A 17,790-nucleotide genomic window follows, 5' to 3' on the forward strand; every position below is an offset into this window, starting at 1 on the left:
TAGTTCAGTGACTGGTTTCAATGTATGGAGAAGTGTATTGAGTGTGGTGGAAAAAGTCTAAAGCGTTCACTCACATTGCAAAACTATCCTAGTGCCCTTTGTAGAGAAGCTAGTGTGCACACTCACGTAGCTTTTATAACCAGTGAAATGGATGGTGAACAAGAGGTTAGAGTCTCTGAAGACAGTATTGTAACTGCTGAACCAGGATGTAGTAAGGAAAGATCAAGACATGTTTGTACATCGGCATAAATATAACAGACCGACTGCAAATTAGATCAAATTATATTGGGTGTGTTAAGTGAGTAGTTGAAAAGTGATGCTCCAACTCACATAAAAACAGTACTTGTAGTTTTTCCAGTACCAGGATTTTCTTTTATACCCCAGACAGAGTATTTAGTTGCAATGAAGAATAAATCCAAAGAAGGGAAATCATTTTAAAGCCAGGGGATTTTAGAAACATAGAAATTTGGAAACGTAATCTGTCCCCAAAACATTTTTAATTGGAAGAAAATAGTCATGGAAGTTGTAAAACCACCTGCTAACTGGGATTTCAAATTTGCTCCCATGAAAAGATTCATCATACAAATGTCTTGGTAGGTGTGCTAGTTACCAAATGATGAGCCCAAATTGGCACACTGAGGTGAAACGCTGGCTACCAAGATTGAGTTAGCTGGAAAATTTATAGTGTCCAATAACAGACCAATAATTATATTGGAATTATGAATTTACTCATTCAGGACAAATATTTCAGGTTCCCTATGGGAATGAATATCTACAGGGTGTCCCTATAAACACCAACAAGGCTTAGTATGTTGTGTGGGATGACAGACTGATTGGTTTTCAAGAAAGAGCCCCTGTCCAGAAATGCATGGTTTAGGCGCTGGAGAGTGTCGAATTGTGAAGATGGCTGCGAAAATTTGTTCCAGTTTAGTGTCTTAATATGGAAGGTATGCAACCCATTAGCCATCTGTGTACTGCAGATGGATGACTTCAGCCTAGTAACATTTCTGCACATGCGCTACATTCCTCCACACAGTCATTGATGTGCATCCTGCTACATTACTTCTGTACTGTAGTCTGTCAGTGTAGAATCGTTGTTAACAGTAGTGCGACATGTACCAGTGCACAGCTGCAGAAATGACCGACATGAAGCTTGCATATGGCAAAGCGGATTGCAATGGTAGAACTGCTGCAAGATTGTATGCGGAACGTTTTCCAAACAGACGTACCCCATATCATGTCACGTTCATGGCCATCAAGAGATGACTAAGAGAAGCTGGACAGTTCCACGTAGGTAGTATGAAGAGTATGCTGTATGACACTCCTGAAATGCCTGAGGAGGACCTTATTGCTCGAGTCCATGGAGCAATTGAAATTCTTCAAAAACAACCGCACATATTGGGTCGGTGTGAGGCTCAGCACCGCAGATGTAGGCTCTGCAATGACGTAGGAGGTACACAGTTTGAATGTCGTTTGTAAGAGCCCGATGTGCTACTCATGTTGGGCTTATTGACGACATGTGAAACGCACACCCATCTCACACTTCGAAGCGTAACAGCGTCCAAGCATTGCGTTACTGAATATGGCTTCGTTCTTGAAAGCGGATCAGTTTGCCTTCCCACACAACATACTAAGCATTGTCGGTGTTTTTTCTTTTGGGACACCTTGTATATCATGTGATGGCGTAGCAGGCATCAAATTTTGTAAATGAGACAAAGTCTCTCATAGTGCATAGTGCACTGCCAGCAGTGCCCTATGCGCAGTGGCCTCCACGGTATGCACTAGCCATGCGTCTTGGTAGGTGTGCTAATTACCAAATGATGAGCAAAAATTGGCACACTGGGGCGAAATGCTGACTACCAAGAATGAGTTACCTGGAAAATTTATAATGTCCAATAACGGACCAATTATAATGGAATTACCACAGTAACTATTCGGGGCGAAGCAACATATTTCAAAAACCTTGCAGGGGGGAGGCACAAAATGTATTCGCAGAAGATGCAAGAACATAAACCAAATATTAGTGAACCAATACAGCTTGGTGTTTTACCTTAAGTTACAAAAGTCAATGACATTCTAAATCTACTCAAAAAGCATTATTGCGGTGAATGGGAATCTAAACCAGATCTCCGCTGGAACTGGCAAATTCTAGACAACTGAACTTCCAAGAGCAGGAAGAACAACAGGAGGAGGATGATGACCAATGATTGACAATGTTGCTATTTGAAATTGTTCCCCAAGAAGATACCATTAATTTACTCTTAATGTTGAAGTAATCATTGAAGTTGAAAATTTTCCCATTGTAAAATATAGCATTGTCATCATTTAATAGCTGTCTGAAACTTAACATGAAAATGCAAATGTTTTGTTGTGTTAAATCTGCAACTTCCCTCAGAATCTATTCCAAAACATAGTGTGTCCATTGATGTTTGTTCCAATGCTGAACACATCCACTTGTACGTTCCAGAACTCAGCAAGTGCAAAAAAAACTTTCATTATTATTTAACTCTGGTGAAATCCTACATTATTGTCAATACCGGTATTGTTATTTCAGTCATAACAGTTGCCTTCATCACAATACACATTCTCATCGGTTTAATCTCGAAATTAACATTGATAACAGTTTCTTCATTTTTTCCCAATTCGGTTTAACAAGGACAGGTTGAGTTTTGGATCTAACTGACCCATATGTAGTAATTGGCCAATATTATTGCTTTTTTCAGTTTTGCACATGTGAGCAATGTATCATCATCATCATCATCTCCATTATTATTATTATTATTATTATCATCATCATCATCATCATCATCATCTAATTATCATCCTCCCTTGCAAACTATGTGAACTTGCCGCGGTGGAGAGGCTTACGTGTCCCAATGAAGCAGATAGCTGAGCTGCAGATGCAACCATATTGGATGGGTATCTATTGAGAGACCAGACTAACGAATGGTTCATCGAAAGGAGGATAGCAGCATTTCGGATGTTGCAAGGCGGCAGTCTAGGTGATTGACTGATATGGCCTTGTAATAATACTCAACATGGTTTAGCTGTGTTGATACTGCTACATGGCTGAAAGCAACGGGAAACTATAGCCGTAACTAACTCCCGAGGACATGCAGCTCTCTCTGTATGAATGATGTACTGATGATGGCTTCCTCCCGGATAAAATATTCCGGAGGTAAACTAGCCCCCATTTGTATCTCCGGGTGGGGACTACACGAGAGGGGGCGATCATCAGGAAGATGGATACTGACATTCTGCAAGTCGGAGTGTGGAATGTTAGACGTTAGGATCATTGTGATAGGTTAGAGAATCTGAAAAGGGAGATGGATAGACTAAAGTTAGATGTAGTTGGTTTAAGTGAAGTATGTTGGCAGGAAGAACAGGATTTTTGGTCAGGTGACTACTGAATTATCAAGACAAAATTAAACAGGGGAAATGCAGGAGTTGGTTTAATAATGAATAAGAAAATAGGGCAGCGGGTAAGCTACTATGACCAGCATAGTGATAGAATTATTGTTGTCAAGATAGACACCAAACCAATGTCCACCACAATAATGCAGGTCTATATGCCTACTAGTTCAGTGGATAATGGGGAAATCGAAAAAATATATGAAGAGATAGAAGATTTAATACAATATGTAAAAGGTAATGAGAATCTAATTGTGATGGGTGACTGGAATGCAGTGGTAGGCCAAGGAAGAGAAGGTAATACAGTAAGAGAATTCAGATTGGGCCACAGGAACGAAAGAGGAAGTTGGCTGGTTGAATTCTGAACTGATCATAATTTAGTCCTTGCCAATACTTGGTTCAAAACCACAAACAATGGCTGTATATGTGGATGAGACCTGAAGACACTGGAGGGTATCAAATAGACTTCATTATGATTAGGCAGAGATTCAGAAACCAGGTGTTGGATTGCAAAACATTCCCAGGAGCAGACGTGGACTCTGACCACAACTTGTTGGTCATGAAATGCCGTCTGAATTTGAAGAAATTGAAGAAAGGGAGGAATACTAGGAGATGGGATCTAGACAACTTGAATGAAAAGAGTGTGAGGAATTGTTTCAAGGAACATGTTGTGCAAGGACTAAATGAAAAGGCTAAAGGAAACACAATAGAGGAAGTGTGGATAGTCATGAAAAATGAAGTCAGTAGGGCTGCTGAAGAAATGCTAGGAAGGAAGAAAAGAACAACTAAGAATCAGTGGATAACTCAGGTGATACTAGACCTGATTGGCGAACGACAAAAATACAAGAATGTTAGAAATGAAAAGGGCAGAAAAGAATACAGGCGATTAAAGAATGAAGTGGGTAGAAAGTGCAAGGATGTCGAAGGTTGTATGGTCCTAGGAAAGGTAGATGCTGCATACAGGAAAATCAAGGAGACCTTTGGAGAAAGGAAATCTAAGTGAATATTAAGAGCTCAGATGGAAAGCCACTTCTAAGGAAAGAAGACAAAGCAGAAAGATGGCAGGGACATATCCAACAGTTTTATCAAGGTAAAGAAGTAGTTGAAAGTGTTCTGGAACAAGAAGAGGCTGTTGATGCTGATGAAATGGCAGACCCATTTTTGATGTTAGTGTTTGACAGAGCTGTGAGAGACCTAAATAGGAACAAAGCACCTGGAATTGATGAAATTCCCTCTGAATTACTGATTGCCTTAGGAGAAACCAGCATGGCAAGGTTATTCCATTTAGTGTGCAAGATGTATGAGACAGGAGAAGTGCCATCCGATTTTTGGCAGAATTTTGTTATACGTATTCTCAAGAAAGCCGGTGCTGACAAGTGTGAAAACCACCGCATCATTAGTTTAGTATCTCATGCCTGCAAAATTTTAACACATATTATTTACAGAAGAATGGAAAGACAAGTTTAAGCTGAGTTGGGAGAAGATCAATTTGGCTTCAGAAGAAATGTAGGAACACGTGAAGCAATCCTGACTTTACGTCTGATCTTAGAGGATCGAATTAAGAAGGACAAGCCCATGTACATGGTGTTCGTAGATCTAGAAAAGGCTTTCGATAATGTTGATTGGACCAAGCTATTTAAGATTCTGAAGGTGATTGGAATCAGATACCGAAAACGAAGAATTTTCTACAATCTATAAAAATCAATGTGCAGTGATAAGAATCGGGAGCTTTGAAAAAGAAGCAGCAATCCAGAAAGGAGTGAGGCAAGGCTGCAGTTTGTCCCCCCTCCTTTTCAATGTTTACATAGAACAGGCCGTAGAGAAAATCAAAGAGTAATTTGGAAAGGGAATTGCAATCCAAGGAGAGGAAATCAAAACCTTGAGATTTGCCGATGATATTGTTATTTTTTCTGAGACTGCAGAAGGTCTCGAGAAGGTGCTGAATGGTATGGACGAAGTCTTGGGTAGGGAGTGCAAGATGAAAATAAATAAGTCCAAAACAAAAGTAATGGAGTGCAGTCAAACGAAGGCAGTAGAAAGTAGATGAATATTGTTACTTGGGTAGTAAAATTACTAACGATGGCAGAAGTAAGGACGTAAAATGCAGACTAGCACAAGGAAGGAAGAGCTTTCTTAAGAAAAGAAATTTGCTCACTTCAAACAATGATATAGGAATTAGAAAGATGTTTTTGAAGACTTTCGTGTGGAGCGTGGCATCGTATGGAAGTGAAACATGGACGATAACCAGCTCAGAAAGAAAGAGAATAGTAGCTTTTGAAATGTGGTGTTACAGAAGAATGCTGAAGGTGAGATGGATAGATCGAATCATGAATGGGGAGATACTGAATCGAATTGGTGAGAGGAGATCGATTTGGCTAAATTTGACGAGAAGAGATAGAATGATAGGACACATCTTAAGACACACAGGACTCGTTCAGTTGGTTTTTGAAGGAAGTGTTGGCGGTAAGAACAGTAGGGGTAGACGAAGGTATGAATGTGACAAGTAGATTAGAGCAGATGTAAGATGCAATAGTTACGTAGAAATGAAAAGGTTAGCACAAGATAGGGTGGCATGGAGGGCTGCATCAAATCAGTCTATGGACTGATGCCTCAAACAACATTATTATTATTATTATTATTATTATTATTATTATTATTATTATTATTATTATTATTATTATCAATTAAGTAAGAAATGGTGTCATGATTCATTTGTAAAGGTGTCTTAATAGAGTAATTTTTCTCAATTTTTTCTTTATCCACCTCATGCGTATATTGAGGTTGTGCCTTATTTTATGTCCTAGGATACATTTTTCAGTTGTGATACCAAGGTATAGACACACTACATCATTCACTATAGTAAGTCTGATTCTGACAGTATTCGTTTAGGAAGTAGCCAGTATAATGTAAATCGTTCACTACTGTGAGTCAGGTTTCAGCATAGTATGTAGCATCATCCCTGTTTGGCCAAGATTTGATTCCTGGCTCTGCCACAAATTCAGAATTGCCTTAATGGACTGGAGGACTCTTTACCTCCAATTACATGATGAGAAGACAATTGATTAAAAATCCATGTTAAAAGGGATTTGCCATGGTTCTAACTGCATATAGTCAAATGCCAGGATGTTATCCATCCTAAGTGATTCATTCCAATCCTGCCCTGTTCAGTTACAAATACACCCTTTAATACAGACACCACAGCCTTCCAGACTATCATATCTCTCTGACATTAATTAACGACAATCATTTAATTATTTAATATCCCTTCAATTGCTTAAGATGCTGGGGTATCAGGATTTTGCACTGCAGGAGTTCTTCAATTTATCAAAAGGCAAGGACTCAGAGTTATATTTAAATACCTTTTAATGTGACCAATTTTAGCTGGGATCGAACATTCAGAACTGGAGGACAACTAAGAACCGACGGCACCACTGAGTTCTGGAAAAACATAGGAGTATGATGTTACCTAGTCTGAATGGTAAATATAACATACATAACTAATCATAGATTTTGAGCTTTGTTAAGATTTGCATTTCTTTTCAGTTAAGTTTTGTGGGACAAGACTGCCAGAAGATTCCATCTGTATTAGCACAACTCTATGGACCACGCGTTCAGTTCCTAGACTTGAGTTTTAACTGCTTGACAACTCTTCATGGAATAGAGAAGTTCATGAACCTTAAAGAGCTTGTTCTGGACAATAACAACTTAAATGACAAATTCTTTCTCCCAAGACTCCAGCACTTACATACTCTCTCACTGAACAAGAACAATGTGAGTATTTGGCTTAGCATTATGGTTGAATAATGATTACCATTTCTTACTCTTGAAAAGATCAATGTAAATAGCATGATTATTCTTGAGGAAATTTCTGGTCAGTAATTTAATTTAACATTTATTTTTATCTACTTGTGTTTTCATCTTACCCTTTTCTTTTATTTGTTATAGTGGAAGCCATTTCTTTTCAGTTTTGATTTAATCTATAACTGATAGGTTCTGCAGTCTGTCAAGACTAATAGTGATTAAGTCATCATCATCATCATCATCATCTGCAGTTTCCAGCTGTTGGCCGGGTCTGCTTAGTGATTAAGTAAAGTTTATTAAATACCTGAAAAAGAAAACATTTAACAGCAGATTGTACCTGAAAATGAAACAAATTAATTAAAAAGAGAATAACATATTTTGTTCTTGAAAAAACATTCAGATTCTATTAAATCATACTTTTATTTTTTTAATTTTAATTTTTAAGAATTGATTAATATTATTAAAAAGTTTAAAATAATTTATGTTAAAACCTCTGTCCACCCTTCTAATAATTGTTCAAATATAATAACCTAAAATAGTGAAGTACTCGTGTGATTCTTCTTTCCTCATAAAATATAAAATTAATTTAAAAAGAATGAAAGTGTGATTTTTGTGGAATCTGATGATGTTTTTTAAAGAACAAGGCATGACATTCTATTTTTAATTAAATTGTTTCTTTTCTAGAAATAATCTTCTGTTAAATGTTTCCTATTTTGAGGTATTTTCTAAATTTTAATTTGTCATAAATTAGTTTTGACAGACTGAAGAACCTGACAATTATAGCTTCATCTTGCCATTGATTGTTAATACCTACCAAGGATTGTACTGTACATTATAATCAGAGAAGCATTGGCATCTGGAATCCAAAGCCATTATTTTGGCAAATCATATCATTAATTCATTCAGTACAGGAGGAAACATTAGTACTGCTCACAATCTTCTTATGTGCTGGAATGCTGATTACACTAATATGTCTTTATCTCCTTACATTAAATTTCAAATTCAATAATATATGTCATCTTCATTACATTATAGCTTACAGTATTAACATTCTAGTAAAATCAATAACTTTTCAGCCATTTTCTTCCTACCCTATAACTTCTGTACCTGTGAAATCCCTTTTTTTGTGAAGCTCATTGTCAAATTTCCTTCCCTGAATATTTTCTACAGTTGTGCACTTCACCTACTTTCACCTTTCCTGTGACTGTTCTCTGATCAGCACCAAATATGTTTTAGTTAAGGCTGCAACATTCATATTTCTTTGTGGTTTACTTTTTTTTCATTGATATGCAACTATTCAAGGTCTTACGTTTTACATCATTCATTCTTAGTAATCCTCCAGCCTACAGTAAATGCTCAGTAATTCACTGTTTGGTAATTTGACATGTTTACTAATCAGGTTTTTTTTTTTTTAGTTTGTGGTGAATTTCTGAGCGGTGCTCTGCAATTTGACAGTTTTTATATTTTATCCATTGCGTCAACATGATCCATCTTCTCCTGCACATTTCTTCTTCTTTCTCTTTTGCTGTTTTAATTATAGAAGACACTGTCATTACATCACCTGATAGTATACATAAAAATCTAGTCATAGTTGAGTTTGTGTTTACTGCACTCCTCTCCTGCACAGTTATCAACATGAATTATAGGAAAGAGATGATGCTAAGCACTAACTTTAAAACAGTTGAACTGAAAATATGTGGTATTCACTGAAGCCAAGGGTTTTCAGATGATCAAGAAAGAAATTGTAGTCATCATATGCAAACGAAATTAAGTTGAAATCTGATGATAAACTTCAGCACCATCATCAAGCCTTTAACCAACTTGACAAGAGGTAGCAGCAACACAGGTTGATCATTCTGAGCGGGCTTATGATAACCTTGAAGAATTTATAACTGTGTGGTTTTTCAGTCTGTCACAACTAAATAAAATTAGAAAATCCCTGAAAAAGAAAACATTTAATAACAGATTATATCCAAGAATAATATCATTTAATTAATTGTATTTTCAATCAAACTCCAACCACATGGGTCATATGGTAACACCTGTTAAAATAACACACAGTTTCTTCTTCTGGCCGACTGTGGATCACATTCATTCAATTTCAGCTGCTTCTAGGTTTTGACCCTCGCCCAGTATTCCTTTGTTCTTTCACACTGCAATCTCCTCCTCTCTTCCGTCCATGGTGTTTAGGTCAGGGATCTAACAGTTTTCTTGGGAACTCTTGGAACTTTTTGGTTCTCGACTTGTAAACTTCCCTGTTGCTGACTTCCGTTCCTTGTATTCCAATTTCTTTCAGGTCCTTCTTCACCTCCTGATGCCAGCACACCATACTTTTTATAATACTGAGTGAGTGGCTGTGTGGTTTGAGTCACAAAGCTGTTAACTTTCATTTGACAGATATCGGTATGAACCCCACTGTTGGCAGCCCTGAAGATAGTTTACTGTCGTTTCCCATTTAACCAAGGTTAGCTTCCTTCCCACTCCTTGCCCTCTTCTATTCCATCATCACCATAAGACATAATTATCTGTGTTAGTGCGACGCAAAGCAAATTGTAAAGAAAACTTACTACCTGGTTGGTCAGTCTTCCCAGGTCCCTTCTCTAGGTATGTGTGAGGAACATGGCTCTCCTTTTCTGGAAGGTGTCAGAGATCTTTTCCATCCTGAGGTACAATTTTTGGTTTCCTTTCTTTTTGTATGATCCATCCTCTGTTCTTTGGGGCCCCATCATCTTCCTCAGAATCTTTCTCTCCACCAGTTCCATCTTCTTGACCAGTCCTATTTTTGTCAGGTTCAAACATTCAGCTGCATACAAGACTTCCGGATGGGTCATTGTCTGGTAATGTTTGAGTTTTGCATTGATTGGATCTTGTTGTTGTAGGTGTTCATAGTTAGTTTGTATGCCAAGTTATGTTGATTCTCAATATCATTGCCTCTTTTTCTGACAGGTTGTTGTCCCTCCACTCTCCCAGATATTTACATTTCTGTACTTTCTGAATCTACAGGGGTCTATACCATGCATGGAATTCGGTGTCAAGGGGTTAAGGAGTGAATTGACATCGAAAGTTTTAAAGTGCATTACTCTCTGGCCCTTTAATCTCTTGTATGTTGGTGCGAGCTCCCCACAATAGTGGATTATTACCATTTGGGGTAGTGCCTATGCTTTATCTTTTTATCATGGTGTGTCAACTTTTTTTCCGGGGTGGCTAATGCCTATACATCTGTGAGAGATACAACTGAGGTTGTTAGCCTTAGAGGAGTTAAGTTCACAGCTGCTCTTAACATGGAGATCAGATGCTGCTCCTGAGCTGCCCACTGTGGAATCACATACTTAGAGCAGGTTTGATAACTGCCCCTAACAAAGTTCAGATACCTTTTACTCCATTAATCTCAAGTACTGGGCTACTTCCTCCACCATTTATGTTGCACCAAAGTTCACCTTCTCTGCAGTAGATGCTGTTGACCTCTATAATGCACTATATAATTTTGAGAGCAAATAATATTTAGAAGCCTCATTGACCCTTTGAACTGTGATGTATTTAATCACTAATCAGAAACAAATATTTCAAACACAATTTTTATCATTTTCATGCCAATAGTGAATGAAAAAACCTACAACCTGTTTTCCAGTCATTGACCGGGTCAGGAATGAAATGAATGACTCATGTATAGGCTATTAGTACGATGGGGTCACCACTCCCAAAGTGATTTTATTAATGACTGATAGATGCTATGAAATGAGAAGTGAGAGTGTTGCTGGAATGAAAGATGACAGGGAAAACTGGAGTACCCGGAGAAGAACCTGTCCCGCCTCTGCTTTGTCCAGCACAAATCTCACATGGAGTGACCGGGATTTGAACCACGGTATCCAGCGGTGAGAGGCCGACGTGCTGCCGTCTGAGCCACGGAGGCTCTGCCAATAGTGAATATAACTTACAAATGGAATCAAGTAAAACATGAACACGTGAATGAATGTGGCCAACCGTACTGATACATGATGAAACCATCCTGTACCTTTAACTGGAAATAGGATGATTCTTATCAGGAATATGATCAAACATCTTTGGGAGAATCACTGATGGAAGTTACATTTCTGTGTATCTGTTGAAAAGGTTTGTCAGGAAAGTTGATAAACAGACTTGAAAGTCACATTTTCATCCATGTTGTCATCGATACGGATGTATCATGCAAAGCTTGTCCACTAGGCAGCGTAATGGTAATAGACGGCATGCGCTTTCTGCTTCTCAACTGTTCCGTATGAGACTTATATAGAGTATTATTAATTTTATGATAATCGAAATAAAACTGTTAGTTTACATGCTTGAGAATGATATTACCATATTCTGCTGATGTTTTGAAAGAGATGGAAAACTATATAGGAGCAATAAAACAGATAGAGAATCTGCCACCTGGGCGACTGCCCTAAATACAGATTAGTGGTGATTGATATGCCTGGGAATATTGGCATAATTATCACATACTTTTTGTAGGTTTTTATTTCATCTCTGTGATGTGTATTTAGGAGAATATCATGCACAGTCAAAATCATTGATTCCTTTGTTGCCATAAAATGAGAATTTTGTTTGGTTACCATTGTAGAGACTCCTGCTTACGTTGCCAGGGCATACTTGTTTCTTATGTGGTATTCCTGCCATGATTTTTCGACACCATTCTGTTCATATCTCAGAATACTATTACCTGTTTTTCTAACTCTGAAGTCTGAGCACTCATTTACGACTCCTCCTAAGTGTAAACAGTCTGCATTAAAGTAGAAAGTAAAATGATTTGTAGCCTATTAGAAGCAAATGTTGACCTGTATTTCCACCACGACCCCACCACTGCCGCTGCCGCCGCCGCCACTACTGCCACTGCTGTTGCCACAATACTATTTTTTGGTGAGGGGTTTGGTGGTAATTTTTGTTTTAAGGGGGAAATACATGATTATCATCCCCAAACTTGGTGGTTTTAATGACATATTAAATCAGGTTTTGGATGATCGTGTGGTAGGGAAGAATTTGGACTTGAAATGAATTGGCCCTGACCTTAATTAACATACAGCCCCGGCATTTGCCTGGTGTGAAAAGTGGGAAACCGTGGAAAAAAATTCTCAGGATTGCAGATAGTGGGAATTGAAGTCCCTATGTCTCAAATGCCAGCTTAGAACCACACTGCCTAAACCTCACAGTCACCGTCTTGAGAAAGTCCAGAAAACATCCACTTTGGTTTAATGAAAATGAAAACCTACAACCTGTTTTCCGGTCATTGACCGGGTCAGGGATGTAATGAATGAATCATATATAGGCTATTAGTACGATGGGTTCGCCACTCCCAAAGTGATTTATTAATGACTGATAGATGCTATGAAATGAGATTGGAGAGTGTTGCTGGAATGAAAGATGACAGGGAAAACCGGAGTACCCGGAGAAAAATCTGTCCCGCCTCCGCTTCGTCCAGCACAAATCTCACATGGAGTGACCAAAATTTGAACCACGGTATCAAGCGGTGAGAGGGCGATGCGCTGCCGTCTGAGCCACGGAGGCTCCACTTTGGTTAAATAATGAATTTTATTGGTTTTGCATCCCACTAACTACTTTTATAGTTTTTGAAGACACCAAGGTGCCGGAATTTTGTCCCGCAGGAGTTCTTTTACGTGCTAGTAAATCTACTGACTCAATTCTGGTGTATTTGAGCACTTGCAAATACACCGGACTGAGCGGGAATCGAACCCGCTAACTTAAGCTCATAAGGCCAGGACTTTACCATTCGAGCTACTCAGCCTGGCCCTCCTCAGTTTGGACAACTCAGAAACTTGCTGTAATTCCACTGCTGCTAATGCTGAATTTTTATTATCCCTGGGTAGTTTCTTAAATATTTCACCCCTATTAACAGAATGTCTCTCACTTATTGATGGCAGACTTCTTTTCATGTGAAACCTAGCATTGCTAATGTCAAATTACATTATCTCTGTGTGATTTCTTTAATGTATCTTGCCTACTAATCAGATATCACACCACTAGTCATGTAGCTATCAGCTTGCATTCGGTTTAAACCCCACTTTTGGCAGCCCTGAAGATGGATTTTCACAGTTTAATTAAGGCCACGGTCGCTTCCTTCCCACTATATGTGTCAGTGTGACGTAAAGCAGATTGTAAAAAAAAGAGAACTAGTTCTAAACAAGATCAGGGAAAGTGTAACTTTATCCAGTGTGGATTGGTGTCCCCTTCCTGCCTTAAATAATAACTTAGAGGAGCCCTAGCATGGAGTAGCATTGATGGGGCTACTAGCAGAGTTTTAAATAGCTTCCACTTACTTATGCCGGGCTCCTCACTTTCTGCTTTCCTATTTGACCTCTTATCCTCAACCTATGTTCTCTTCTGTCTTCTGACTCGGACAGGTTTGCAAAGCATTTTTTTTCTTCACACCTTTCATGAATCATAGGTAAGAGAAAAATTATCTCATTGAATTTCTACTTAAAACCACTACTCTGAAATTTAGGTGACTATTAATATCAAGATCATAACCACAGGATCTTGAGTTTTACATGGAACTGGACATGTAAATGTAACCTAGCATTCAAAACTTCCAACATGTGCTGCCCAGCATTCTATTGGTTCTCCGTAAAGTCGAGTCTTTTAATACGAAGGGAAGAAATGGCGTGATATTGAATACTGCTAGGACGTTTCCCCAGCCCTATACACAGAAACAAGTTATCGTAAAAAATCCAACAAAACATCTTAAGAGCATCTAGTCTCACCCCCAAAGTAAAGTTTAAATGTGAATTTGTTAATTGGAATTGAAATGTTAAAACTAAAAACACGTGCATGAAGTATCAGTTACTGCCTACTGCCATTTCTTGACAGATACAGTATTTTGCATAGGCCTATGTCTCTTGGCACAGGTCAGACCAAAATGTAGCTTCCACCGAAGTCCTAGTCTCATACATGGCTGTGTCCATACGGAAGTTGCTGGGGGTATGGGTAGTGTTGAGTAATGACATTCAGAGCACAACCAGTGCATCTGATTGTTATGAAAGGTGTTGCTTTTAGGGTCAGTCATGCTTCAATAGTACTTTCCGACCCAGTGAGAAAAGCAGTGGAAAACTACCCCATTCCCCATCTTGCCTAGTACGCCTCTTTTTGGCGCCATCATTGGTTGTTGCGGTTTCGCTGTAACTTCATAACTTTTGGTGTTGCTGTTTGAAGAAGGAACTACAAAAGTAATTTTCAGGGATCCTGTAAGGTCCTTACTTTTAATCCATTTAGCAAATTTATTATTCATTTTCTGCCGATAATGAAAATTAGTACTCTGAAATTTGACTATTATTTAAGCATACCTATGGAGATTCTCTGCCATAAACAATTCACAACCTAGTCCTCAGTACTCGATGAAACCAGTAGAACTCATAAATGATAGCCGTAGCTATCTCTGTTGCCAAGATTTTAAATACATCCCCCAGAGGCTTTCTTCAAGCTGTAAAATGTTTCCAGATCCATAATTCAGGAGGCGAGGCTTCATTTCGTGCAGACCGGGCGAGTTGGCTGTGGGAGATAGTGGGTTCAAATCCCCCTGTTGGTATCTCTGACAATGGTTTTCCGTGGTTTCCCATTTTCACATGAGGCATATGCTGGGGCTGTACCTTAATTAAGGCCATGGTCGCTTCTCTCCATCTCCTAGGCCTTTCCTATCCCATCGTTGCCGCAAGACCTATCTGTGTTGGTGCGACGTAAAGCCACTATCAAAAAAATAAAAAAAAAGCATTTCGTGCAGGTGTTTGAATAGTTAGAGTCATTGGGGACACCTATTCTTCAGTGACATATCTGTATTCTGCGTGAGATAACTGAATGAAAGAGACAGATTGTGGAGAAATACCAGAGACCACTTTGCACTTCATACCTTTTTTGAGATGACACAGTTTGAAAGAGATTCTGTGACTGTATAGGGTGGCATAATTTCAGTGGTCAGTACCAATCTTGAGTGTGTAAAAATTAATACCCTTTTTGGCAGACATGTACCTGAAGGACATTTTGTTTAATAATGTATAATGCCATTTGCCACCTTCTTTGATAAATAATTCATGCTAATGCACGACAACGCAATACTATGTTGTTCAACATGTCAGAGATTTTTTGGGAGGTTGGCATTTTCACTTTCTGGGAGGTTGGCATTTTCACTGTAGTCTGATCTTCAAGGAGTTCCCACCTCAGTCATATTGAGCATGATTAGTTGTTGAATTTGGCAACGAGTTTTCCTTACATGGCTGAACTTAATGTGGTGCATTGCAGCAAGACTGGAAGAACATTCCACAGGAGGGCATCTGGGGCTTTTATCAGGACAATACCCAAAGGATTCTTGGCCATAATTTGGGCCTGTAATGATATTACTTCATATTTATCAGGTAATCCGTATGCAAAAACTTTTCTTTACATTGGACTAAACTTATGCCATTGAAATTGAGCTCACCGGACAAAAAAATAGTCACACCTGGAGAAATCATTACAAGAATCATTTAATACCATGTAACTCCACCTCTGGACTTGATAACCACCTGGATTAGGTTAGGAAGTGAGTCCACAAGGTTGTGCAGGTACGTTGCATCCAGGTTAAACCACTCGCTGAGGATTTGATGACACAATTCTACCGAATTGCGGGGATGTTGATGTCAGCATTTTACCTGCTGTTCCAACATGTCCCACAGATTTTTAATGGTGTTCAAGTCAGGTGATTTTGCAGGCCAATCAAGATGTAAAAGGGTGGGGGAATGTTCATGAAACCAGTCACATATGCGTCCAGCCCGATGAACTTTGCTGTTGTCATCTTGAAAAATCGTGGTATCAGTAGGATACTCATCATGCAGACGCTGACTGAAAGGCAACATCTATCATCCAGAATATTTAAATAAACATGCTGGTTCATGTTAGTGGTCACCTCAGTGAGCGGGTCCAATCCATGATACGAAAAACATCCCCAAAACATCACAGACCCACCGTCCGGCTTGATCCTGACCTTGCACACATCCAGGATGAAATGCATCAGTTGGCCTTTGGTGCACTTGACTGCGTGTGTCATTGGAATACAGGCAAATCATGATTCGTCACACAACATTACGTTCTGTCAGTCAGCTGCTGTCCACGTTCAATGATTTCTAGTCCACTGAAGACAGAGCTTTATGTGCCTGTGTGAGCAATGGCCTCTTGCGAGGTGTCTGATTCCAAATGATCATTGCATGCAGTTTCCGTCGCTATGTTCCCTCGCTAACAGTTTAGAAAGGACTTTCATTCACTGACCTGCAGCAATTCCTGTTGGGTTTGGAAGCCATTTTGATTCACAAGCTGTGGAACACGCCTCCAGCCTCTCTCAATCAGGATCTTCTTTCAACCACAATTCTGGCGGCATGCTTCGTGGCCACGTGTAGTACAGCACTGCTTGTAGACACATTGAACAGTCCGCTGCAAAACACTAACAAATCCAGCAACTTCACGCCCCGTATGGCCATGGGCACGGCCAAACACGATTGCCCCATTTTGCCACTTGGTCACATCCTTGCATCTACCCATGTTGACGTCCACTGTCGGCTTGAAACATCAATGTCTCACTGATCGCTACTGCCTTATGCTCACGTAGAGGCAGTGCGCGTGCGGTTGAGCACAGGACTCATTCGCTGCGCCATCTGTACAAGCCTAACGATCCATCTGTGCCCACACATTAGGGTGACTAATTTTTTTGTCCAGTGAACTCATTTATTTTGATAATTGCAGAATATACAATATTAGATTTTGCTTCCTTCACTGTAAGAAATGCTTCCTTTTAAGTCAAAATGTTTTGAGTACCGGTAATGAAATATTCAGAATTTGTATGAAAATATTATTTCTTTGATTCCATAAAATGTTTTGAAAAGAAAACTAAATTTTGCCTCCCTAACTGAGATGTTTGTGAAAATATCAGGTGTTTTCATTTTTATGGAGAGTTTTGGAGTTGAACAAGTCCCTTGTTTCTTTCACCAAATTAAATGTCAGTGATCTCGTAATTCACATACTTTCATTCTACCTCCTATTGTGTATCCTTCCTCAAGATCATAACTATCCCATTTCTGTCTTCTTTTCTCCAGTGCATAACAGTCTGTATCCATTCTTCAGTACTCTTTCCCCTCTCCTCTTCCACCTGGCTTCACATATCTTCCTCCTTCATGAATTTTATATGGCGGCCAGTAACCCTGCCAGGTTTTAGGAACATACTCTCCCAAAATGTTACACTCATGTTAATTCATACTCAATTGTTAAATGTATTAATCATCCCAAATTTAAAATTCCAACCTCTCTCGGATAACACAGCAGAACAGAAAATACAGTATTTAACTAATAAAATGGTTTTCTATCTTAGGGATGAAGTTCAATGTGTGGCATTTATCTTTGTAGAGAATGACTTTGCTGCTGGAAGTACCTGAAGATATGTTCAGCAGTTTTGTACCAGGTAGAATTTCACATATGCGTATGCCTTTTATGTGCTGTCTGTCTGTAGAAGTAGGATTGAGGTTTTACACAGCATTGACTGGAGTTGGTGCTTGGAAACTGGTGAATTGGTGG

The 17,790-nt window shown here is 39.0% G+C and overlaps 1 protein-coding gene across 1 annotated transcript in view; it reads left to right on the plus strand.

Annotated features, from left to right (window-relative positions):
• The window catches only part of LOC136863210 (leucine-rich melanocyte differentiation-associated protein), a 148,576-nt gene that overhangs the window by 22,802 nt on the left and 107,984 nt on the right, over positions 1–17,790 (plus strand). Inside the window, exon 2 of the mRNA XM_067139580.2 lies at positions 6,955–7,182. Within this exon, the coding sequence (XP_066995681.1) occupies positions 6,955–7,182 (228 nt within the window). The remainder of the gene's footprint in view (positions 1–6,954; positions 7,183–17,790) is intronic.

The sequence above is a fragment of the Anabrus simplex genome, chromosome 2 (genome assembly GCF_040414725.1).
Source record: "Anabrus simplex isolate iqAnaSimp1 chromosome 2, ASM4041472v1, whole genome shotgun sequence".
Lineage (NCBI taxonomy): Eukaryota > Metazoa > Arthropoda > Insecta > Orthoptera > Tettigoniidae > Anabrus > Anabrus simplex.